This window comes from Mustela nigripes, chromosome 11 (assembly GCF_022355385.1).
Source record: "Mustela nigripes isolate SB6536 chromosome 11, MUSNIG.SB6536, whole genome shotgun sequence".
Lineage (NCBI taxonomy): Eukaryota > Metazoa > Chordata > Mammalia > Carnivora > Mustelidae > Mustela > Mustela nigripes.
The window spans coordinates 35,391,124-35,413,835 of record NC_081567.1 but is presented as its reverse complement, the minus strand read 5'-3'; the positions used below and the strand labels follow the sequence as shown (position 1 = coordinate 35,413,835).

Here is a 22,712-nt window from a genome sequence, read left to right as displayed (position 1 = left end):
GGCCTGGGATGTGTGTGTGCTGAAGGAAGGGAGAGTGAGAGCTGCCTCTGTGGTCAGTGTCAGGCCCGCAGGTCCCCAAGTCCCGGGGGAAGAGCTCGTTTGAGAGGACAAGCATCTTCTCTTCAGGATTAATGTGAAGATTAGAATACAGCAAATACGGACACAGAAGACTCCTAGTACGGTGCTGGTAAATGCCACCTGCATTTGGATGTGGAAATGGAAAGGGATGTGGGATGTGGAATGGAAACCACCTTTCCCTCCCTCCCGTCTTCACTCATGAAGTCCACAACGGCCCAGGGCACACTGTGTTCCAGGCTGCTTGTCTGGTCTACTGAAAAAACATGAAAAATCCCGGAAGGAAGAGGGTTTCGGGGCCCGTGGCGCCCTCCGTGGGTCCTGCAGCACCTGCTGCTGCGGGGAGGCTGTGAGCACACCTGCTAGGGCACAGGCCCCGCCCTCTGGAGTCTGGCCGCCCCCTGGGAAGGGTGGGACCGGTTGCCAAGGTGCCAGGGCCTCAGGCGGCACCTATCGCGGATCCGGAAGCAGGAAATAGTTGGTGTTTTCAGGACCTGGGACCTGCCTGGCTGGGGGAGCTCGGAGGCTGGTGGGGGTCTGGGGTGGGGCTGCCCGGGGGGAGTGGGAAGGGACAGGGCAGGGGCTGAGGGGTGGTGTGGGAGGGGACAGGCGCAGGGCAGGGGCTGGACTGCAGGAGGCCTGGATGCCGCCCAGTCCCAGAGAACAGGGTTCTGAGGCAGCCCTGGGGGGCCGGGGCAGGTGGCACCCAGAGGCCTCGAGCGGAGATGGACTTGGCAAAAGACCTGGAGAAAGAGCTGGAGACCACAGCCCAGGAAGTGCTGGGGAAACTCAGGAGCGGTGAGCTGTTCCAGTCCAACTGGGACACTGCTGCCTTCATCATCTTCCTCATCTTCCTCGGTGAGTGTGGCCCTGGCCTCTGGCCCCTCCTTGGCCTCCTGTCCTAGGCCTGGCCGAGGGCCTTATCTGGACACCCATTCCACCCCCAGGCACCGTGTTGCTCCTGCTGCTGCTGGTCTGTCTCCACTGCTGCTGCCACAGCTGCTGCAGCCGCCGCGCCTCCAGACCCCAGAAGGTGAGCCCCGGGAAGGTGAGGCCCGCCAGCGGAGGCAGCAGCCTGGAACTGCACTGTGGAGAGGGGGTTGCTGGGGCTCCTGTGGAGAGGGGCCAGCTGGGCACACACGAGGAAAGCCCGGCCAGCCCCGTGCTTCTTTTGCAGGAACACCGCAGGGGAGTGGATAACTTGGCCCTGGAACCTTAACGCAGCGAGCCCCCAATCCCCCCCATCCGTGTGTCCTGCTGGCAACAGTGCTGATGACTTGGTTGTCTGGAACTTGAGTCTGGAGTGTGTTCTGAGCTTCCCTTCAAGGGGTGGGCCGTGTTGGCACTCACTGCTTTCTCCCGAAGCCCACCTGCTCCCCCACGGCTTTCAGCGGGCTGGACTGTCGCTCTAGGTCACACAGCTACTGCTGACAGGAGGGGAAGCTGGGCTCCAACTCAGTGGCCCGAACCATGAGGCCGAAACCTTGTCCCCAGCCCACTCAGTCCCTTGGCAGCCTGGAGGACCCCCTCAAGGGTGGGACAGGAGGCCAGGGGCTCCGTCGTTGGGTATCCCACCCAGGTGCTAATGATCAGGGATCCCCAACTTGGTCTTCACTAAGATAGATAGACAGACAGACAAGACGCTCCAGGTAAAGTCAGATGATCTTTATTTCCTGGAGGCCTTGTCAAGGATGCGGAGCAAACACATTCAAGGGCACCACAGCGAGGCCGTGGATGGTTCTGTCTGCCCTCCTGATTCCCAGCTTAGGGCCCTTGCCCACTCCTCACCCTCCAACAGAGGGGAGAGTACGGTTGCCCGTCACCATCCTGGGGCAGGTCAGAAGGCAGAAAGAGGAAGGAGGAGGAGAGCCCTGGGCCTGGCGCCACCCCAAGTCCAAAGGTTCCCGCTGAGAAGGGAGGGCAGGGTTTGGAATGTGGGCCACCTCTGGGCTCTGCCTTCCTGACCACCCCCCCGTAAAAGAAAAAGCAAGCCAGCATCCCTGTCTCTCCGTGCTTCCAGTGCTCATTTCAATCTGTGCAAATGTGATGGGCAGGATGGGGCAAAGAGAAATAAATAATAGCCCATGCTGCCTGGTTCTGGCTCTGGCCAATGTTCCTGGGGGGGATGGGTGAGGGGGACAGGGGCCATTTCCCTGGGGGTCAGGCTCTTGGGTGCTCTGTTCAGAAAGGCCTGTAGCTCCAGTAGCTGGAGAACACGGAGATCTAGGGAGAGAGGAGGGGGGACATGGTAAGTGGAGATATTAGGTGGCTTGGCCCCTACTATAGCCTGTGACCCAGGTTCAAGGTCGTTCGGGGGCAATGTGTCAGGGAGAGGGTATTGCTGCTCAGCAACACCGTGGCCCATCTGCTCGTGTGTGCAGAAGGTACAGAGAACCTGAAGATTTGAGGGTGCTTTGGAAGTGTGACAAGAGCCCCTGGAATCCCTCCAAAATGAAATGACTTAGTAGCCTAGTATCTGCTGGCCCCATCTGTCTGAGAGGACTGCCCCGCACCCACAGTCCCCACAGCCCACCTTATCTTTGAGCTGCTGGCAGAGCTGCAGGGACACAGTGAAGAAGACTAGGGCGTCGTTGAGCCACGGGATCACACACTCCACCTTGTGCACGTGGCTCACCTCCAGGCGCTGGGAGCCCCACTCGCTGGAGGGAGAAAAGGAGAGTCCCTGGGGGTGGCCTGATTAGCCTGGCCCCCCGGCCCCCAAGGTGTGGAAGGTTGGGGCGGGCAGGGAGCTGCAGGGCACCATACTTACAACATGGCCCCGGGGCTGTGGAGCACGGCGCCTCCAGCGGGGCGGAAGTTCTAAGCAGAAGAGCATCAGACCCAGTCAGGCCCGAGAGGCTGCAAGGCACTTAGGGGTGAGGGGGCGAGTGGGGTCCTCCTCACCTTGGTGGAATTGGGCTGCAGGACGTGCAGCTGGTACACGGTGAGGCAGAGCTTATTGAGGTTGATGTAGACATTGACGAGCAGGTCGGAGGGCAGCGCTGGGGCAAACATCCGCTGGGGACAGGGACCGGGCAAGCCGGTGGCATGAGGGCCAGGCAGGCACAGCTTCCCCAGGACTGCCTGGGGGACCTTATGTCCCAGCCCATGGACGGGGGCTTCCAAACTCTTCCCAGGTACTCCGGGGAGCTTCCTGCACCAGGCTTGGGAACCACTGACCCAGACCCGGGGTATTTGGGGGATGCAAGATGGAGGCCCAGAAAACTGCATAGACCTATGCCTTCAACTGACAACAGTTTGGGGTTTCCAGGACCCCATCACACCCCTGTGTCCCTCCCAGGGGGCAAGCTGGGCTCCTTGGTGGGGATTCCCTCTCCCGGAGCAGGGGCTGGCCTAAGGCACTGACCGTGAGGCCACTGGCAGCGATCTCAGGCAGAGTAAGGGTGGCTGGCGTGGTGAGCCGGTTGCGGGCTCTGGTCAGCTGCAGCATCACAGCGTCCATCAGCTGCGGGGAGGTGGCTGGTCACAGCTGCTGCGGGGGCAGCCCCCACCCTCTCACATCAGGGAAGGACCAAGTCATGGTAGCGCCCAGCTCCTGCCTGTGTGGTCCCACTCTCACGGCCTGAACCCCCATCATGTGGGGCTTGTTTAAGGGGCAGATGTTTGGGCTCCAGCTGCGGGCGGGAGACAGGATGTCTGCACTGTTGACCATCTGCACAGGAAGTTCTACCGCATGGGGTCCCGGGTGCTGGTCCAATGGGGAATGGAAGACGGAAGCTCCCTGGAGTTACTCTCAGGGGCATGAGGGCTTTGTGGATGGGGTTGCAGGCAGTGAAGGAGCTTAGAGGAAGGGGCCTTAATCCAGGCTGGGTGCAAGGAGCCAAGGGAGGCTTCCTGGAGGAGGTGATAGGATGGGTAAGTTGAGGTCCTAAGGTGGGCACCAGCCCCGTTTTCAAAAGTAAAGCTCCAAAGTGGTAAGGTCACATAGCTATTCAATGGTGGAACCATCTGGAACTCATCCTTTTCCTTTGACAAGACCAAAGCTCTGGCCAGAACTCCTCAGAGCCCCAATTTCCACTGCTTCCAGATATTGTCATGGGAATGGGACTGGGGGTGACCTGGCTTCTAGGAAAGGGAAATTTTGGGTGGAGGCCTGGGGGCTGCACCGCCTACACCCAGGGTGGTGGACTGGGTGTCCTAGATATACTGGGAGGGACCTCAGTTCATCTAGTTGTAAGTTTTCATAGAGGACCCAGAGGTCCAAAGAGGGCAACTGAATCACCTAAGTCAGGGACAGAGCTAAAGCATGAATCTGAGGCGTGTCAATGCAGCCTACCCCTCCACACCATGTGAATTCACTTTGCGAATTACAAGGCTTTCTGTCTGTCTAGGAGGGCTACTACTTCCTGAGCATTTGCCAGGGGCTGCTTTGCCTGCATCATCACAACTGCCAGTCACGACACCATGGCACCCTTTTGTAGGTGAGGCTGTTGAGGCACAGAATGGCTAAGAGAGTAACCTGGGGCTGCACAGCTCAGTGGAGCCCTGGGATCAGAGCCAGGTCTGTGAGTCATTTGACTGACTGCATACACACATCTATTGAGAGCTGATGGGGCGACCATCGGCTGCACCTGAGGCTGTTGGGCGCAGAGCTCTCCAGGGGCCTGGTCAGGGGTCAGGACTAGGAGTAGGGATCCTGCTTCTCCTGCTCCTGCAGGCAGCTCACCTTGAGGACCTCTGCTCCTGTCCTGAACTGGTAGCTTTCATCCCGGTTGGCGAGGAGGTAAATGGCCTGGCTTACGTGGTTCCTGGCATCCTGGATCTGAAAAAAAAAAAAGCCCACTGCAAGGTCAGTAGGCTGGGCCTCAGGAGGAAGAGAAGCCAACTTCAGAGTAGCCACAGTGTCCAGGGCCCCCGATTACAGGGCCTCACTCTGATGGACTGTCCTCCTGGGAGGGCTGGGGTTGGTCTCAGCTGCCTGCCCCTCTCCACCAGCTGTCCTCTCTGTGCTCACTGAAAGCCAGGCCCTGCCTGGGTGCTGGGCATATGGCACAGACCGGCAGGCCTGCCACAGCTCACCTTCTAAAGGAGGACAGATAATAGCAGAGCAAAGGCACAAGAGGACAACACACTGAGTGACTTGCATAAGGACAAAAGGGTGACTCTGCAGGCTGGGGGAGGAGGAGCCTCTTTAGATGGATGTCAACGGAGGCCCAAGGGAAGTGCCTCTTGAGCATCACCCAGTGAAGAATAAAGCAGTGAGAGGCCTCCAGGCACAGCGATGAGCATGGGCAAAGGCCCTGAGGTGGAGGGGCAGGGTCCAATCACAGAGGAGTGCGGACTTTGTCCCCAGGAGCCATTGGAAGCCCCTGGAGGCTCTGTGAAGGGGAGTTCCCTGTGTTTCCCACTGGGGCCCAGAGGCCTACAGACAGAGCAGGTTCCCACCTCCCTCCAGGCTAGACTCTGGAGTCCCAGGCACTGCCTGCCCCAGCTTTGCTGCTAGGCAACAACTTCCCAGGCTTGCGGCAGCCTTAAATCCCCCTTGGCCACCCCAGGAGGCCTCAGTGCCACTCAGGCCTGCCCCTGCCTGCCCTTGTGGCTTGAGCCCTGGCAGGAAAAGGGCCTGATTACCTGTTGCAGCTTCCACTGCTTGTCCTCTCGGAAGGCAAAGTGCAGTAGCTGGTTGTTCCGGGGAATCTTCAGATTCACGTCCTGACGAGCAAGAGCGTATAAGCAGGAGGACCCCTCTCCTGCTTATGGCCACTCTGAGCCCTTGAGCAGGGGGCAGACATGGCACGAGTGTGGTAGCTCAGGCCCCAGCCAATCCACAGGGCAGAAAGTCTCCCATCCTCCCTGGCACTTGGGGTGTGAACAGGGAGGTCAGGAGACAGGAACTCAAGCCCAAAAGGAACCACAAAGAAATGCAAGGGAACAGAGACAGAAAGGGGAAGCTGGGAGGAGGTGGTGTGACTGTGGGCAGAAAGGGAGCATGGGTACAGGCCAATGGACTGAACACCCACTACTGGAGGAGAGGCACCTTCCCCCATATCTCAGTGCCTAGCACAGACGGAGCTCAGATGTTGGCTGATTCCACTTTGAATTGGGGCCAGCCTAATCCCTCCAATGCCCACGCTTCACTGGGCCCAGACTCAGGGCTAGGCCGTGTGCAAAGCATCCCCCTTCCTGCACCTCTCACTGAAGACACACACCAATTCCAGAGGAGGTTTAGTGGGGTGGGTTGTTATTTTACAAATGAGGAAACTGAGGCACAGAGAGGTCAAGGATCCTACCCAGGGCCACAAAGCCAACAGGTAAAGGCAAAGCTCAGCAGGAGGCCCCCACACTCTTCCCCACTGGATCCTCCAGCAGCAGGGAAAGGGAAGAGGGGCTGGGGGACTCACCGCCTGGCTCAGCGCGTCCCCTTGCAGAGTCAGCACGCCCTTCACCTGGTCTGTGCTGCAACACGCGGGGGTCAGAGCAGTGCCTGCGGCTGCCCTTTCCCACCACCTCACCCTCCCAGCAGGTTGCCCCTGCTGTCACAGGATGGCCCAGGCTGCCCCACAGCACACCCTCTACATGTTGGGGCTGAAATCAATCTGCATGGCAGGGTCTTGGCAGTACAGCCTCCCCTAGAGAATATCCCAGGTGTCCCCCTCACAAGCAGTCCATCCCTCCTGTTCCTGCTCAGCCCTGGCTCACCTACAGCTGCCGAGGATGAAGTTCTCTTGCTTGGCAGGCCCCTCGGTGCCTGCACCAGAGCATGGCAGAGTGAAGCGGAGCGAGGCCTCCTGGAGGGGCAGAGGGGAGTGGAGTAAAGTTGACCCAATCCAGCTCACCTCTCTTTCCAGAAGCCCCATTCCTGGGTTGGCTAGGGGAGGGACAAAGTAGGCTAGTTTTCTAACCTCCAGGGCACCTTCCCATTTCTCTGGCCCTTCCCCCACCACCTGAGTTTCAGGTCCTACCAGAGTGGATAGCTGTTCCTTTCACATTCCCTGGATGCCTACCGACTGCCCAACTCAGGGATATAGAACAGAGATGACCTCCAGGCTGGGTTAAGATGCTCCAATGTGGGGGAGCAGAGTCAGGGAAGGACGGAACTCATGGTAACTAGAAATTCTGGCGATAGCAGGCAATGCCTGGACATTTTTGTGAGTTGACTTGTCTTCACAACAGCCCTGTGACGCCAGTACTGCAATCTCGTTCTTGCGAAAAGGAGGCCCCATGAGGTTGAGTAAGGTGCTGAAGACCTTGAGATCACAGCTTCAAAGGAAGCCTTCCTTGAACCCAACCCTGACCGCCCAGACCCCCCCAGCCAGGGGCTCATTCCAGGCCCACCCCACCACGCTCACACGGCTGCTCGTGATTAAGTGGGCAATCACATAATGGTGCCTCCACCGTACGCCAAGTCCACTGGGGCAGGGCCTGGTCTGCACAACGCGCGTCGCGTCCACAGCAGGCGCTCGGGAGGCAGGCGCGGCGCCCCGGGAAGGAGCCGCAGCCGGGCCGGCCCGCCAGAAGCCTTACCTTGAGGATGTCCTGCAGCTGCCTGAGCACGGCGTGGACCTCGTCGTGCAGCAGCCAGCGGAACTCCTCCTCCTGCGGAGACAGGCCAGCGGTCAGTCGCCCGGGCCCGCGGGCTCCCGCCCCGCCCCACCCCACCCTGTCCCACCCCGTCCGCGCGCCTCACCAGCACCGCTCGCTCCGCCGCCGTCGCTGCCATCGCGGTCGCCATCGCCGCTGCTCGCCACCCAGGGACCGCCACCCGCCAGCGGTCCGCCAGAGGCTCGGTCCACCCGCCGTCCGTGCGCCCGCGGCGCGCTGGCCCACCCCCGCCGCCGATTGGCTGCGCGCGCGCCCGCCCCGATCCCGGGCCCCCTCCCCCGCCTCAGACCAGCCGAGCGGGGGCTGCGAATCGAGACTGGCGACTGCGCGAACCCGCCTGCGCCGCCTCTCCCAAACCGCCGCGGGCACCTACCGCGGGCGCCGCTCCCGCTGGAGCGCGGCGGACACTTATCCCGCCCCCTCCCGGCAGTGATACGGCGCCCTGCTCCGCTTGCGCCCACTGATTGGCCAACGGGCGGCTTGTTCTCGCCGCGTCCGGCGATTGGCAGGCAGGGCGGCCTGTTCCGTGCCTTCCGCGCCCTGAGCTCTGCGGCTGGGAAGAACCGGCCGGCTGAGCTGTTCGGGGGCTCCCGACCCTCCTCCCTCCACCGCTGGGCGTGGAGGGTCTGGGTGCAGGTAGTGGCCACTGCTAAGGTAATCAGTCACAGTTGCGTTACCAATAAAGGTTTTATTTTGCTTGCAGTAGCTTTTTGTTAATTGCACAAAATCATGTTTTTGCCATTTAAACATTATCACACAATCCTATTCTGAAAGACAAATGTTCATTAAAAACAAAGCAAAAATAAAAATTCACAACCTTAATTACCTAGATTTGTCATTTAAAGGAGGTTTAAAGGGAAAAAAAAAAGGGTCATGGAAGAGGGGCTTTCTTACAAGCTTTTTCACAAGTGTCACATTTTCTCCTAAAAGGGAAGGATTTCAAAACAAAGGTGAAATAGCTTAAACAGAAATACTCATAAAAAGAAACTTTACAGAATTGTCAACAATATTAAGACAACATTGACTAACCAGTTTCATTACAGTATTCTCCCCACCCCCACCCCCCCCCCCCCCCCCCCCAAAGTGTCCAGCTAGGACTAGAACAGGCTTTGTGTTCAGACAGAAAAGAATTCCAAATCCCAGTGAAGTTATGCCAAAAACACGCAGCATCTTCCCTGCCCTCCCCCTATGTCTTCTGAGATCCCTTGCCTGGTTTCTGATTAGCGGAAAAGGGCCAAGGTTGAGGGGGAGGGGTCCACACCAGTGTGGTCTCACTCTGTATATTCACTAGAAATGCTGACCTGCAAAGTGTGACTTTGGAAAATGCAACCCAAGCAGAGGGAGAGAACATTGACATCCTTTAGGTGACTTCTCCTTGTTTTTACGCCACATTCCAAGCCCCTCTGGTCCCCTATCCAAGGAGAAATGTTAGGGTCTTGAGGATGTCTCAGGTCCACCTCTGAGGGTCAGATAGTTCAGATTGGGTCAGGCCCAGTTCTCTTCCCTCCTGAGAGACCCTGGGGCCCTGGAAGCATCCATGCTTCTGGCTGAAGTGAAGATACTCGTTCCTGTTTCAAGAGCTGAGCCTAAAAAATGGCTGTTGTTGGTCAGGCTGGGTCTGGGCCAAAGAAGGGACAGAAAACACTGTCTCCACGGGAAGAAAATGAGGGAGAGAGAATGAAGAGGAAGGCAGTGGGGAACATGTGCAGGAGTAGGCCGGAGAGGGTGAGACTGCTGTGAGGGGACCCAGTTAGAGTGACTCCTGAGAACCAGGTGGGAGTCTGCAGCATAACGGAAAACAGGAAGGATCCCCTCTCCTCCCTCTTCACTCCTCCCTGGAGGCCCTCAGGATCCCCTTCCCAAGGGCTGGAATGCAAATCCAAATACTAAGAGAGCCTGGTGAGGAGTGAGCTCCCCCTACACCAAAGCAAGGAAGTCTGATCCCAGCCCAGGGCTCTGCAGTGATGGTGACTTCTGGGACAGGAGCTCAAGAGCGGCGAGGAGAGCAGGCTTCTGTGAGGCTCACCTAATGTGCTGGCGATTTGCGCTCTCCCCCGAGAGCCAGAGCCCTGCGTCTGCTCAACTTCGCCAATCTCTTTTCAGTTCACAAAGGCATTTATGGAGAGAGTTGGTTGCACATTGGTAGCTTAAACATGACAATCCTCATCAGCTGGTCACCTGAGGTTGGAGGGCCCATGAGGACCCTGTTTGGAGTCGGTGCTGGCTCATCTTGACCCAGAGCCTCTTCGTCACACGCAGGATCCAGTAGGGGGATGTGGACATAACCACAGCCTCTTTGCTCTGAGGGAAGGAAGCAGTGGAAAGGCTTCCAGTTCTTACTGCTGATTCGAGTTCCTTGAATGGAAAGGGTCTGAGATAAGACAAGCTCAGAAGGAAGGAAAAAAAAAAACAAAGCCAGGCAGCAGTTTCTGGGCAGCTTCTATCCTGGGGCGAGAGCCAGTGTGTGGTATGTAGGGGTTGTGTGTATTGTGTATTTCTGTGTGTGTGTGTGTGTGTGTGTATGTGTATGAACACACAGCCACCTAGTCCCGGGCCAGTGCCCAGCTCAAGAGCTTTCCCAAAGGCCAATCCTGCTGACACCCCTCCCCTCCCCAGGACCTCCAGGGGAGGAGTGACGCTGTGTGCTGTGCTGATGGCAAGTCTCAAAGTCTGTATAAAAGGAGATGGAGACAGGTGGACTGGTCCAGAGTTAAGTCCCAGGACCCCAACCCCATGTGAGGAGGAGGGGTCAGAGGGAAGACTGGGGGGCAGGGGTGGGGTATCGAGGGCTTAGTGTATATAGGCTCGGTACACGGCAGACATGTCGTTGTCAGACTGGTCCAGTGCCTTGGCTCTTTTGTACACCTGGAAAAAAAGGAGATGGGCTCAGTCTCTGGCACAGAGCTGACTTAAAGACACAATCTGCTTTGTGGAGGTAGTTCTAGATGCGGTCAGGCAGGCAGGCTCTGGAGTCCAGGCTGTCTGGGTGCAACTCCTGGCCACCCTCCACTGATCTTGAGCGAAGTGCCTCAGTTTCTCTCTGTCTTCGTTACTACTCCTTGATGTCATGGAGAAGATAACAAGGTTATCATGAGGACTAAATGGAGCGAGGGAGGTAAAGTGCTCAGAGCATCGTTAGTAATTATAGTCATGTCTCTTTCTGCCTTTAGGGTCTCCCTGTGTTATTCTCTGGGCTGCTATCTTTGCCCTTCCCTCTGCATGGGATGCCTTTCCCTAGGCAAAGCTGGTTCCTTCCCAGTCAGCTCTAAGGCCTTCCCTGACCAGTCTATATAAAGCAGCGGCTGTACCACTTTATCCTGTCACCTTATCTTACTATTTTATTCATACTTCTGACCTTCAGAGAATTCTTGTTTAAATACCTATCTGCTTATCTTGTGCCTCCTTCCATTAAATGTTAAGCTCCACAAGGAAGGGAACGGGCAGCCCCTCACCATGTCCCCAGAGCCTAGAACAGTACTTGGCGGCGGACAGCCACTCCAGAGCCACTAGGTGAGTATTATGAACGAGCGTGAAGAGAATTAAAAAGCCATTCAAGCAGGTCAGTGTGGCGTCCAGGCACACTGAGGAAATGCAGTTGGCCACAAGGTTCCTCCCACATAGCTGCATCTTTGTCTTTTTTTTAAAACATAGTCCAGTTGAAGCCACGATAATTGAGTGTCCATTATAGCTCAGGTATAGCTGTTAGCTCAAAATGAAGGCTAAATAAAGACCGTTTCAGAGAAAAGAAAACGAATCGTTGCCAGCAGACCTGCATTACAGAGAATGCTGAAGCAAGTTCTTCCAGTTGAAAGGGAACAATATCAGAGAGAAATTCAAATCTTCAGAAAAGAATGGAGAACACTGGAAATGGTAAATTAGAGAAATATAAAATTATTTTTTCTTTTAATTAAAAAAAAAATACATACGACCACTTAAAACATTCCAACATTGTCTGGTAGGTTTAGAACAAAGGCAGATGTAACACACGGGACATCTATTCCCCAAAGCAGGGGTTCTCTTGGGGCGCCTGGGTGCCTGAGTTAGTGGCTCAGAGCGGCCGACTCTTGATTTCAGCTCAGGTCATGATCACTGGGGTGTGGGATCAGGCCCCCATGTCAGGGTCCACACTCAGTGTCAAGTCTGCTTGTCCCTCTCCCTTTGCCCCTCCCAACTCATGCACGTGTGTGTGCATGCTCCCACTCTCTCTCAAAATGAATAAATAAAACCTTAAAAAAATAAAGCAGGGCTTCTCAACCTGGGGTTATTTTGCCCCACGGGACACATGGTAGTATCTACAGACCTCTTCCCAACTGAGAGGGCACTGCTGGCTTCTAGTGCTTAGAGGACAAGGATGCTACTGAATATCCTGAAATGCACAGGACCACTCCCACAACAAAATGGCAATAGTGCCCAGGTTAAGAAACCTTGCCATAAAGGAGGGCAGGTGAGGGAAATGGATCTATGTTTTATGTGAACAGGTATAATATTAACTCTAAGTGGGCCATGAAGTTAAGGGTATTGCATATTCTTGCATACTGCAATCTCTAGACCAAAGATAAAAGAGAAACAATGCATTATTAAAGAGCCAACAGAGAAAATGGCATTCTAAAAAACAGTCATATAATCCAAAAGGTGATAAAAAAGGAGGGATAGACAAAAGTCAGAAAGGACAAAGAGCAATCAAATGGTAGCTCTAAGTCCAACCACATATCACCAGACTTTTAAGACAAAGACTAAATGTGAATGGACTGGTGAACCTTAAGATCCTGAATGCTGGGCTCCAATGAGGAACCTAAATTCATGCCCTCCAGAAAGCACCACGCTCCACTGAGAAATTAACCAAAATGTCTGTTTTCAAGCCAACGAGTCCTGTAGAGCCACGGCAGAGGCAGGTCAGAAATCACAGAGCACGCCGCCAACACAAGCCACATGCAGATCCCTTCCGAAGTAACTTCAGTTAAAGACAATCGACCAAAAAAGTTCTATAAAATACACAGAGAAGTCCACTGCTTAGAGAGAATCCAAGGCAAAAGAAACAGGAGGAACCTGAAACTGTACTGCAACCTAAAAAGGTGAAGTGAGTTCCCTGAACTGCTCAGGCAGACAAGGAAGGGACAGAAGACTGATTACACTTTATGAAAGGCCAAGTCTGAAAAGAGCACAACTGTGTTTCTTTACTTCTTCACTGGAACAAGCCACTTGAGACTTCTATTTAACTTGAATCGAATGTGTATCCTCTTAAAGTTCCTAGAAGATACAGCCTCTAAAAATAAATCAATTAATGTGTTTTGTGTTTTATACAAAATATGGTTTTGATTGTAACTCTACAGTAATGAAATACTGCTCAGCTTTTTTAAGGCGTCCCTTCTGTCAGGCTGAGGAAGATGACCTTCTCAACAACTCTTTCTGGGGCCCCTGGATGGCTCAGTTGGTAGAGCACCCAACTCCTGATCTCAGGGTCATGAGTTCAAGCCCCACAGCAGGTATGCAGATTACTTAAACTTATTTAAACAAATAAACAACCCCCTCCCCAACCCAACTGTTTTCAGGAAGTGCATATGTAGGTGCTGTGTTGTCACTCAAACAAATGTTAATGACCAACACTCCAATTAACAGGCAGATACTGTCAGAATGCATACAAATGCAAGCCCCACTGACAGGCTCTACACTGAGGATACCACTTAAATATAAAGACACAACTTGAAAGTCAATGAATGAAAAAAAGATATACCATGTACACAGCAGCAGTTACGGTAAAACCAGGCAATAGGCTTCAAGACAAAGGTCAGGAGGGACATTCCATAATAATTAAAGGCCAAATTCATCAGGAAGACATGACCATCACAAATGGCTAAAAACCCAAACACAAGAGTTTCAAAGATAACAGAATTTTTTTTTTTTTTTTTAAAATATTTTATTTATTTATTTGACAGAGAGAAATCACAAGTAGATGGAGAGGCAGGCAGAGAGAGAGAGAGAGGGAAGCGGGCTCTCTGCTCAGCAGGGAGCCCGATGCGGGACTCGATCCCAGGACCCTGAGATCATGACCTGAGCCGAAGGCAGCGGCCCAACCCACTGAGCCACCCAGGCGCCCAAAGATAACAGAATTAAAGGGAAAAACAGACAATGCTACAATCATAGCTGGAGATTTTAGTATCTCTCTTTCAGCAACCAAAAGAACCAGAGAAAAAGGCCAATAAAGACGATCTGAAAAACCACTACCTAACCTTGACCTAACTGATTATCGGCAGAACACAGCAGCTGACAAGTGGAGAACAGTCTTCCTAAGTGCACATGGTACGCCCACCAAGACAGACCATTTGCTAGGCTGCAAAACAAGTCTCAATAAATTTAGAGTTAAAGATCACACAGGATCTGTTTTGTAACCACAATAGAGATCCATCAGTAATCACTAACTATTAGATTCGCAGGACAACTCCAATTATCTGACTGATGCACTTTTAAGTAATCCGCAGGTCAATGAAATCACAAGGGTTACAAGTAAGAAGGGCTCAGAAGGGAATATATGCTTTTAAATGCTCCGGTCTAGAATCAATGACCTGAGCTTCCATTCAAAGGTGAGACACAAAGAGACACAAAGCAAAGAGATGGGAGGAAGCCTAAAAGCAAAGGGAAGACTGTCAGATCGGGCCTCTTGCAGTTACCTCATTGGCTGCAGCTGCCATAGGAGTAGGATGGTTGACGGCATCCCCCAGGGCAATGGCTAAGCGGAGATCCTTCTGAATGTACTTCAGGTAGAAATCGGGCTTAAAGTTCCCTTGCAGGATATCTGAGGAGGGAAAGCCACGTAACAGAAGAATTAAATGGACCCAAATTAAGAAACTATCTGCTGGACCATCAGGGCTCAACATCTAGCATTTCTTCCCTCTTGGACAATGAAGAAACCAGTCCCCAGCCAGTACCCCCAAATCCCATCTGCCATGTCTCTGGATCCCTCTGACAGAGGGCATGGAGGGCATGGACTGACCAGAGAGGGTGACTCTTTCACACCGGTCAGCCCTTGAAGAAGAGAATGCTCTGTGACAGCAACCTGACCTGGTTTCTCAGCCCCAGTCACAACTAAAATGCAAGAAGAGAGGCCAAAGGCAACTCACTTTGGCACTTCTGGTCCAGGAAGATGCTGGCCAACTGTCCCTGATTGAGGATGTCCAAGAGTGTCTGCTGGGACTGGCCTGTTACTTGGGCCAGGGTTAACCCCTCAGCGATGGTGGCCATGAAGCTTCCCTGTACCATGTTCACAATCAGCATCATCTTGGCTGCATTGCCAACCTCACCTGGCCAGGGCAGAGAACCACGGTCACTTTCCAAGAATTCCGAGGCAAGGGACTTTCTGCCCACCCTCATCCCTGCTCGGACCCACCTCTACACCCAGGGGAGGCCCCATTCACCTGCCCCTGACAGAACTGGCTCTGACCCTTCGGGCTCTTCCTCCTTCCAGGCACTGACTGTGCAAGTCAAAGGAAACCTTCCCACGGGGGCCCCAGGCAGAGAGGCCGTGCGGGATTGACGCAGTCATCAGTGCAGTCTAGAGGGGATGTGGCCCACCCAGCCTCCGGGCCTGCAGTGGCCCGACAGGTGGGCAGGCGTGTTACCTAGAAAGAAGGAGGTCTTTCCCATTGCCTGGAAGCAGCTGCTGCAGTCCTCATACAAGCCCCTGTCTCCGGCTGCTAAGATCACCAACATCCCATCATTAGACAGCTGCTGATTCCCTGAGACTGGGGCTTCCAGAAAGCGGCCCCCCCTGGACACAATCACCTAGAAAGGAAAGTCACAGCTTCTGAAGACCTTGCCTCTCACGGGTATTTCAAGTGGAAACACCTGGCCCTCCACACTGAGCCCCCAAACAGGTGTCTGAACTTTATGCAGTAAACAGGGAAGAGGGGGTCTCCCCAGAGACTCCCACTGACTCAGAATTTCTTGCAATGACCAAGCGTGACCATGCCGATGGCTTGGCTGAGCACACCTCCTCCAGACACTGCCCTTCCCTGCTTCAGCCACTCTCAGAACACACAGGGGCCAGAAGTCACCGCCCTCTCACTCGGCCCAGAAGCTCAGGCAGGGAGAATACTGTTGGTAACAACTGTAGACGGCCGCTTAAACGAAAAAGGCCCTGCTGGCAGCCTGCACTGCTTCCCATTGTGGGGCTGGCAGCTACACGACCTAATGTCCATCCTGGCAGCACCTCTCCTCTCACGGCTGTTCAGATTAGCTGTGGCTTGGAAAGCAGAAAGTGAAGACAGGCTAGTTCCAAGGCTACAAGCCTCTCCCCCTCTCCTGGCTTGGTTTCTAGAGTAACCAAGTTGCTCACTCAGGCATAATCAACCAGCCTGAGTCTTGGGCTCCAATTGCCAACGGCGCTGGAGGGCCAGCATGAACGAGGCCGCTACCTGCGCCAGCTCGGTGACTGTGTCAGCATCCACTGTTGACATGTCCACGTAGCACTTCCCGGGGCGGATCCCCTGCAGCACACCACTGGGGCCCAGCACCAGCTGTGGGGACACAAGGGAAAAGCAATAGCCCAGGCTCCCAGCCAGACGCCCAGGAGCCCCTTAGACCTAAGGTCAGAATCTTGTTACTTTTTTGACTCATTTCCTGATTAGGAGGTATTAAGGCTGCAAGGCGGCAGCAAGTAAGTAAGCCTGAGGGAGAAAAATACCTCTACTTTATTCCCATTTAGCTTCAAAACAATATATGCATGTTCCTTTTCACTAAAAATCTCCCATTTAAATAATAACCTCAGTATTTTCTTGGGCTTCTTTGGATTTACTTGGATTAAACTAGTTATCACTTTAACAAGATGATTACTGTACTTGAACTTATAAAACATGCAGATACAGTCACAGCTAAACATAGGATCTTGCCAGGTACACAGAATAAGAATACATGAGGACAGCCGGCATAGATCGCAGGGACCCTAGTTATTCTCATTCTTTGTTCTGAATTAAAGGATGTCTGTATTGAATTTATGCAGGTAATTTCTGGGGGATGGCCCCAGATGGGAAATACAACCCTCCCACATGCTACAGACACTCACTCATGGGCAGGGGAGAAGACAGGGAGGCCAGCCAGCTTTCCTGGCCATCACCTGAGACACTGAGGGGAGGGAGGGGATCCTTACGTCCTTGGCTGCCTTTGGATCAGACACGCAGGCAAAGGTGATGTCACAAGTTGAAACGACTTCAGCGGGGGTTCTTCCTAGGCGGGCCCCCTCCTGGATGAACAAATCACACTGCAAAAGTCACAGATCCTAACGTGAGCTGCAGGCAGTGCACAAACAAACACATCAGCTAGGCCAGAGACACGCTGCGCAGTCCTCCGAGCTGGCCTCCCAAGGCAGAAGGCTGAGGCTAGGAGCCAGGGACACCAGAGGCGGTGGTCTGCCTTTCTGAGGGAAGTGGATAGGGCGCCTTAAGGACTGTCTTGTGTCTGTATACCTGGTGCTTAGAACGATGTTCTACTTCATAGTAAGCATAAAACAAAGTGTCTGCTGAAGGTTCCCTGTTTGAAGAACAGGATGCAAATAGCACCTGTTCGCAGCCCTCTGTGGTTATCTTGGCTGTGGCAAAATGTACGTAGTGTCCTAGGCTATCCACATTGTGCTGGGGAAGCAGGGCTGGGGCTGGGAAGCTGCTGCTCTTACCAAGATGTTTCTGGGAGTCTAAAAGCATGAACTTTTCTTCCTTGAGAATTAAAATTACCCAGAATATCTCATAGCAAAAGATCATTAATATTTCAGTGTTATTTCCTTTTCTAAGGCATTTAAAAAGGTAGTTAGAATAAAGTGAACCTACTATTTTGTATCCGACTCTCAATACTGTGTGTGATATGTATCTATACATACTGTAGTCTTTTATAATAGATGGCTGCAGAATATTCCATTGAGATAGACCTGAGTTTACCTAATAGCTCTCCTGCAGTTAGTTATGTAGCCGCTTTTAATTATAAAGGACTCCAACAAATATCTTCACGTACAATACCTTTCCTGTATGTTTTGAATTTAGGTCTCGGAAAGCAGAATAGAACAGGCTCCAAATAGCTTTAAAGTTCTTAATAAATGTAGACAAATGGCTTTCCATTAGAGCTGTGAATTTATAAAGATCATCAGCAAGATCTCAAACCACTATCAGTACAAACTTTAGAAACAACAAAAAAGAGGTGCCTGGGTGATTCAGTCATTAAGCATCTGCCTTCGGTTCAGGTCATGATGTTGGGATTCTGGGATCGGGTCCTGCATTGGGCTCCCTGCTTGCAGGAAGCCTGCTTCTCCCTCTCCCACTCCCCTTGCTCGTGTTCCCTCTTTTGGTGTGTCTCTGTCAAATAAATAAATAATATCTTTTTAAAAAATTAAAAAAAATAAAAATAACAAGCACCCACAAATACACAAAAATTTTGTCCTACTTGATGATTTAACCAGCCCACAACAGCAACTTTTTGATATATTTTGATCACTATTCATTACTGAACCTTTTAAATTTAATACCTTTGTTTGCTGTTTCTTTTGTGAGGTAGTTTTTATTTTGAAGTTATCAATATATCTAATAAAATCAATATATTACCTTTCCTCTATCATCTCTGCTATAAGCACTTTGAGTTGTTGTCCTTCTCAATCTACGTGGAATTTACTTTAGTAGGGGGTATGAAGTGAGATTATTACTTCCTCAACTTTCTAACCAGTTGTTCTGAATATAGCTTACTGACTGGCCTTTCTCCTATCTCATTGATTGCAGCGAGCCGCCTCTATCAGACCAAGTCCTAGCTGTCCGGTCTAGCTGATGGGTGTGTGTCTTTATTGCGCTACATATGCATCTTAGCCTTTACTATACAGCTTTACATTTTAAACTTTGCTTAGAAATCACACTACTCTTTTCTGAAAAAGTGAAAATATGTTTCCCATTTACTATGCCAGGGAATAATTTTTAATCAAGATCCTGTAAAAAAAAATTACACAGGGACTGTCGAAGATTACATGGCTTTTTTTTTTTTTTCCTTGAGAGAGAGAGTGCGAGAGTGAATATGAGTGGTGGGGGTCTGCAGAGGGAGAGGGGGAGAGAGAATCTTGAGCAACCTTCATGCCGAGTGCAGAGCCTGACGTGGGGCTCAAGCTCATGACCCTGAGTTCATGATCTGAGCCAAAATGCAGGCTCCATGCTAAGCATGGAGCTCAACGTGGGGGTTGATCCCAGGACCCTGAGATTATGACCTGAGTTGAAACCAAGAGTCAGACACTTAACTGAATGCCCGCCCCGGCACCCTTAATCTTTTGCTTTTGCGGCCATTTTACAGATGAGGACTGAGGCTTAGGAAGATAACCGATCTTGCTGGAGAGGGTGAGCAAGACAGCTGTGACTTGGATTTAGGTCTGATTCCAAACCGAGGTTCGTAACTGCTTTGTTCTCCTGCTTTCCCATAAATTTAGACAGAATGGCCATGTTTATATACTATTTTGGTTTTTCAATCCAGATAGAGGGTGACCTGAGGCACCTCTATCAAAAGTGAATGTACTTACAAGGGAAACCCTTACTTCTACCTTAGGTACCCAATGCCTAGCAGGGGAAGCCCAAACCTTTTAGCACAGCTTTCAGTGCCCTTTCCCCAACCCTCTGGACTCTCCAACCAGTTCCTTGCTATTCTTGAAAAGGCCTTTGTTTCATTGGAGTGAAATTTTTTTTTTTTTTTTACCTTGCCAAGACACTTCTGTTCATTCAAACCCATCAGCTCTGACACCTCCTTCAGCAACCAACCTTTCAGCTCTATCTAGCTCCACAAGGGTGCTTGCTCAGTCACTATGTAAACCCATACTCAGCCACACCTGCCCCCCAACAGGCTGGTCCTTCCTCGCTCTCTCTTCGTGTGCTCCTGGTGACTGCAGGGCTTTTGTTTCTCGGTACTCAGACTACTGCTCTTCACCTTTTCTCGGATAGGAACGTGATGGGAGGAGCCATGGCCCCCCTCCCTTACAAAAGGTGCACATTTGGACTTGGAATTCCATTTCAGGGCATGCACAGACCCTTGAAGTGGTGGACCACCACTTTAGGTTAAGAACTTCTAATCCTGTCCTGTCCACTTTGGTGGGCACTTGCCATGAGGGGCTATTTACGTTTAAGTGAAATAAATTAAAAATTCAATTCTTCCACCACACTAGCCATGATTCAAGTGCTGACGAGCCACAGTGGCTAGTGGCTATCGTGCTGGACAGTACAGACATGGACGTTTCCAGCACTACAGAATGTTCGACTGCACGGTGCTGTTAATACAATCTCAGTAAGAGAGCACAGGGCGTCCATTAAAAAGGAAGAAGCAGATCTATCTCTATGCACTCACTATTAGTGAGCTACTAATATACACACATGCATATATTTTCATGTGCAAAAAAGGATAAAAACATCTGACCTGAGCTACCTCAGGTAATGGCAGGAAAGGGAGAATTTTCACTTTATTTTATACCTGAGGGTTTTTAATTTATTTTTATTTTTTTTAAGATTTTATTTATTTATTTGATAGAGAGAAAGAGATCACAAGTAGGCAGAGAAAGGGGAAAGAAGGCTCCCTGTTGAGCAGAGAGCCCTATGTGGGGCTTGATCCCAGGACCCTGGGATCATGATCTGAGCTGAAGGCAGAGGCTTTAACCCACTGAGCCACCCAAGCACCCCACCTGAGGGTTTTTAAATGTTACCTTTTAATAATAACATCCAAAGCTTAAAGGTTCCTTTTTTTTTTTTTTTTAAAGATTTTATTCATTCATTTGAGAGAGAGAGCATGAGCAGGGGAGAGAAACAGAGGGGAAAGCAGACTCTGGTAAGCAGGGAGCCCGAGGTGGGGCTCAATCCCAGGATCCTGGGATCACCACCTGAGCTGCAGGCAGACACTTAACCATCTGAACAACCCAGGGGCCCCAAAGCTTAAAGATTCTTAACTATAGAGAACAAACTAAGAGCTGATGGAAGGCAGTGGGTAGGGGATGGGCTAAATGGGTGATGGGTATCAAGGAGAACACCTGTGAGGATATATACACATTATGTAACACTGGATGATGTTACAAGTGACGAATCACTAAATTCGATGTCTGAAACTAATTTCTATCACGCATGTTAATTAACAAGAATTTTATTTTAAGATTTTATTTATTTATTTGACAGACAGAGATTATAAGTAGGCAGAGAGGCAGGCAGAGAGAGAGGGGGAAGCAGGCTCTCTGCTGAGCCGAGAGCCCAATGTGGAGCTCGATCCCAGGACCCTGAGATCATGACCTGAATCAGAGGCAGAGGCTTAACCCACTGAGCCACCCAGGCGCCCCAACTAGCAAGAATTTAAATACAAATTTGAAACTAAAAACAAAAAACAAAAACAACAAAACACACAAAAAACAAACCTCTTAAGCTAATATACCCACAGCTTTACCTGTCTGAACTAAGAGCTTGGTTTCTCCTACTCCACCTGCGCAGAATGCTGAGTGGAAACAGGAAGATCCCTATCCTTAAGCCACTCCATCTCCAAGGGTCAAGGTGTTGTCCCACCCCACCTGACAAGCACCCCCACAAATACTTACTTTTTCTGCAGTCCGGTTCCAGACAGTCACTGTGTGACCCATCTTTAGCAAGTTGGAGACGATGCCACTTCCCATGAGGCCAAGGCCCAAAAATCCTATCCTAAAAGAGAGAGACACCGATGGGCTCAGGGTGGGGCCCCATGCACCAGAAAGCTCACTCAGCGGCCCACAGCGCCTCTGCAGAGCCGGTAGCAGTGTGTGCACGTTGGGCCTTTTCTCCTCATGCCGTTGTTTCAGAGTGTCCCTCAATTTAGCTGGGCTTCTCTAAATCCTTGCCTGCCACAGAAAGAAGTGTGCCTCATATGGTTTAGGGCAAGTCTTCCAACTTGTTCCCTTACTGCTCTGCTAGAGCGTCTGAGCCCATGATTCCCGCACAGCGAGAAAGCAGGCATTTGCCTTCAACTCTTGCAGCCGCTTCCTGGTCAGCCGCCCTGAACGCCAGGTTTTCGGATGGCATTTTAAAGCACATCAGAATCCGTGACAAGGAACTGAAGCAACGTGATCAGAGCCGGCCAACTTCTCTGCTGGGATCGGGATCACAGTCTTCACCTCCCTCCCCAGCTCAACACCCGACACTACCTTTGTGTTGTTCCTGCTGTTAGCAGAGACGGGCACTGACCCTTTTCAAAGCCTGGAGCCAATCTTCTCCAGAACGTGCATTCTCCCTATGCCTGCCTTCTCCCGAACCTGTCCCGTCCGTGGTTCCCCACCCGGCCCCTCTAACTGCAGCCCATGCTCGTTCTGGGGGACTGAGTGCAGGCAGACGGCAAGTTCTGCTTACCTTTGCTTCCTGCAGCCTGATTCCTCACGCTGAGTACTTAGGGGCTGTTAGCTACCACTGCTATTTGTATGCGCTATTACAGATTTTATGTTGCCCAGAGGTGGTCTTCTCGCTCCTACACTTCATTCCTTGCATGGGATAGAACTAACCAATCCCTCTTCCTTCATTCCTTATTACGTGGTGCTCTGGTTTTGGTTGGGTTTCTCTCAGCTCCAGACCCTCTCTGCAGCCTGTCTGCCTTCTCCTGAGTTACCCTTTTAGTATTCTCGGTCTCCGGGGCTCAAATTCGCCGCTACCCCTGCAAACTGGCTCTTGTTCTGAAATGGTCTCCCCCCCATCGCCGGTGGAATATGAACTCCCATGTGCTCTCTGTCCTAGCCTGACTCCAAGGATGGAGAGAGCCCACCACCTTCCTCACCACATGGCACCCTTGCCCACTGAGTCTGCAGCCAAGGCTCAAGCCCAGGAGATCTTCTGTCACTCACATTTGTCTGGGTAGTGGAAGCTTGCCCTATGACTCGACATCACGGCAGACCAATTCTCTTTTCCTGGTGTTCCAGGACGCCTAGTACACCACACAGTTGCTTCGCTTTTTAGTAAGCTTCACGTTCACGTCCAAAAATGGTTTGACTAATGGGCAACAAAGGTCTTAGGTGAAAGCACTGGACTCTGGCCTCAGCCTCACTCTTGTCTTTTTTTTTTTTAAGTCTATGCAGTCCTCCTTAA

The 22,712-nt window shown here is 51.9% G+C and overlaps 3 protein-coding genes across 9 annotated transcripts in view; 1 reads left to right on the top strand and 2 right to left on the bottom strand.

The window, feature by feature from the left end:
• Window positions 1-500: 500 nt before the first annotated feature.
• SMIM22 (small integral membrane protein 22) lies at window positions 501-2,169 on the top strand. Of its 3 annotated transcripts, none has more exons than XM_059415397.1 (4): window positions 501-604; window positions 775-933; window positions 1,023-1,123; window positions 1,253-2,169. In XM_059415397.1, the coding sequence occupies exons 2-4, from the start codon at window positions 801-803 to the stop codon at window positions 1,292-1,294; spliced, it is 276 nt and encodes a 91-aa protein (XP_059271380.1). In that variant the 5' UTR covers window positions 501-604; window positions 775-800; the 3' UTR covers window positions 1,295-2,169. The 3 variants fall into 3 exon arrangements, with proteins under 3 accessions (XP_059271380.1, XP_059271382.1, XP_059271381.1); XM_059415399.1 differs by having other exon boundaries at window positions 502-604; window positions 1,023-1,108; XM_059415398.1 differs by having other exon boundaries at window positions 518-600.
• Window positions 1,726-7,859, bottom strand: ROGDI (rogdi atypical leucine zipper). Its single transcript, XM_059415395.1, has 11 exons — window positions 7,724-7,859; window positions 7,561-7,632; window positions 6,736-6,824; window positions 6,438-6,492; window positions 5,668-5,748; window positions 4,763-4,858; window positions 3,443-3,541; window positions 2,980-3,093; window positions 2,846-2,895; window positions 2,609-2,735; window positions 1,726-2,298 (listed from the first exon to the last, which is right to left on the bottom strand). Exons 1-11 carry the CDS (start codon window positions 7,766-7,768, stop codon window positions 2,257-2,259), a joined length of 870 nt encoding a protein of 289 aa, XP_059271378.1. The 5' UTR covers window positions 7,769-7,859; the 3' UTR covers window positions 1,726-2,256.
• A 1,423-nt stretch (window positions 7,860-9,282) lies between these two features.
• The window catches only part of GLYR1 (glyoxylate reductase 1 homolog), a 34,684-nt gene continuing 21,254 nt past the window's right edge, over window positions 9,283-22,712 (bottom strand). For 3 of the 5 annotated variants that reach the window (XM_059415393.1, XM_059415390.1, XM_059415392.1), the window contains 7 exons: window positions 21,206-21,305; window positions 16,778-16,888; window positions 16,047-16,148; window positions 15,252-15,414; window positions 14,754-14,933; window positions 14,304-14,428; window positions 9,283-10,503 (listed from right to left, as the gene is read on the bottom strand). In XM_059415393.1, the coding sequence (XP_059271376.1) occupies window positions 10,429-10,503; window positions 14,304-14,428; window positions 14,754-14,933; window positions 15,252-15,414; window positions 16,047-16,148; window positions 16,778-16,888; window positions 21,206-21,305 (856 nt within the window). In that variant the 3' untranslated portion in view covers window positions 9,283-10,428. The remainder of the gene's footprint in view (window positions 10,504-14,303; window positions 14,429-14,753; window positions 14,934-15,251; window positions 15,415-16,046; window positions 16,149-16,777; window positions 16,889-21,205; window positions 21,306-22,712) is intronic. The other 2 variants (XM_059415394.1, XM_059415391.1) reach the window with 1 other exon arrangement.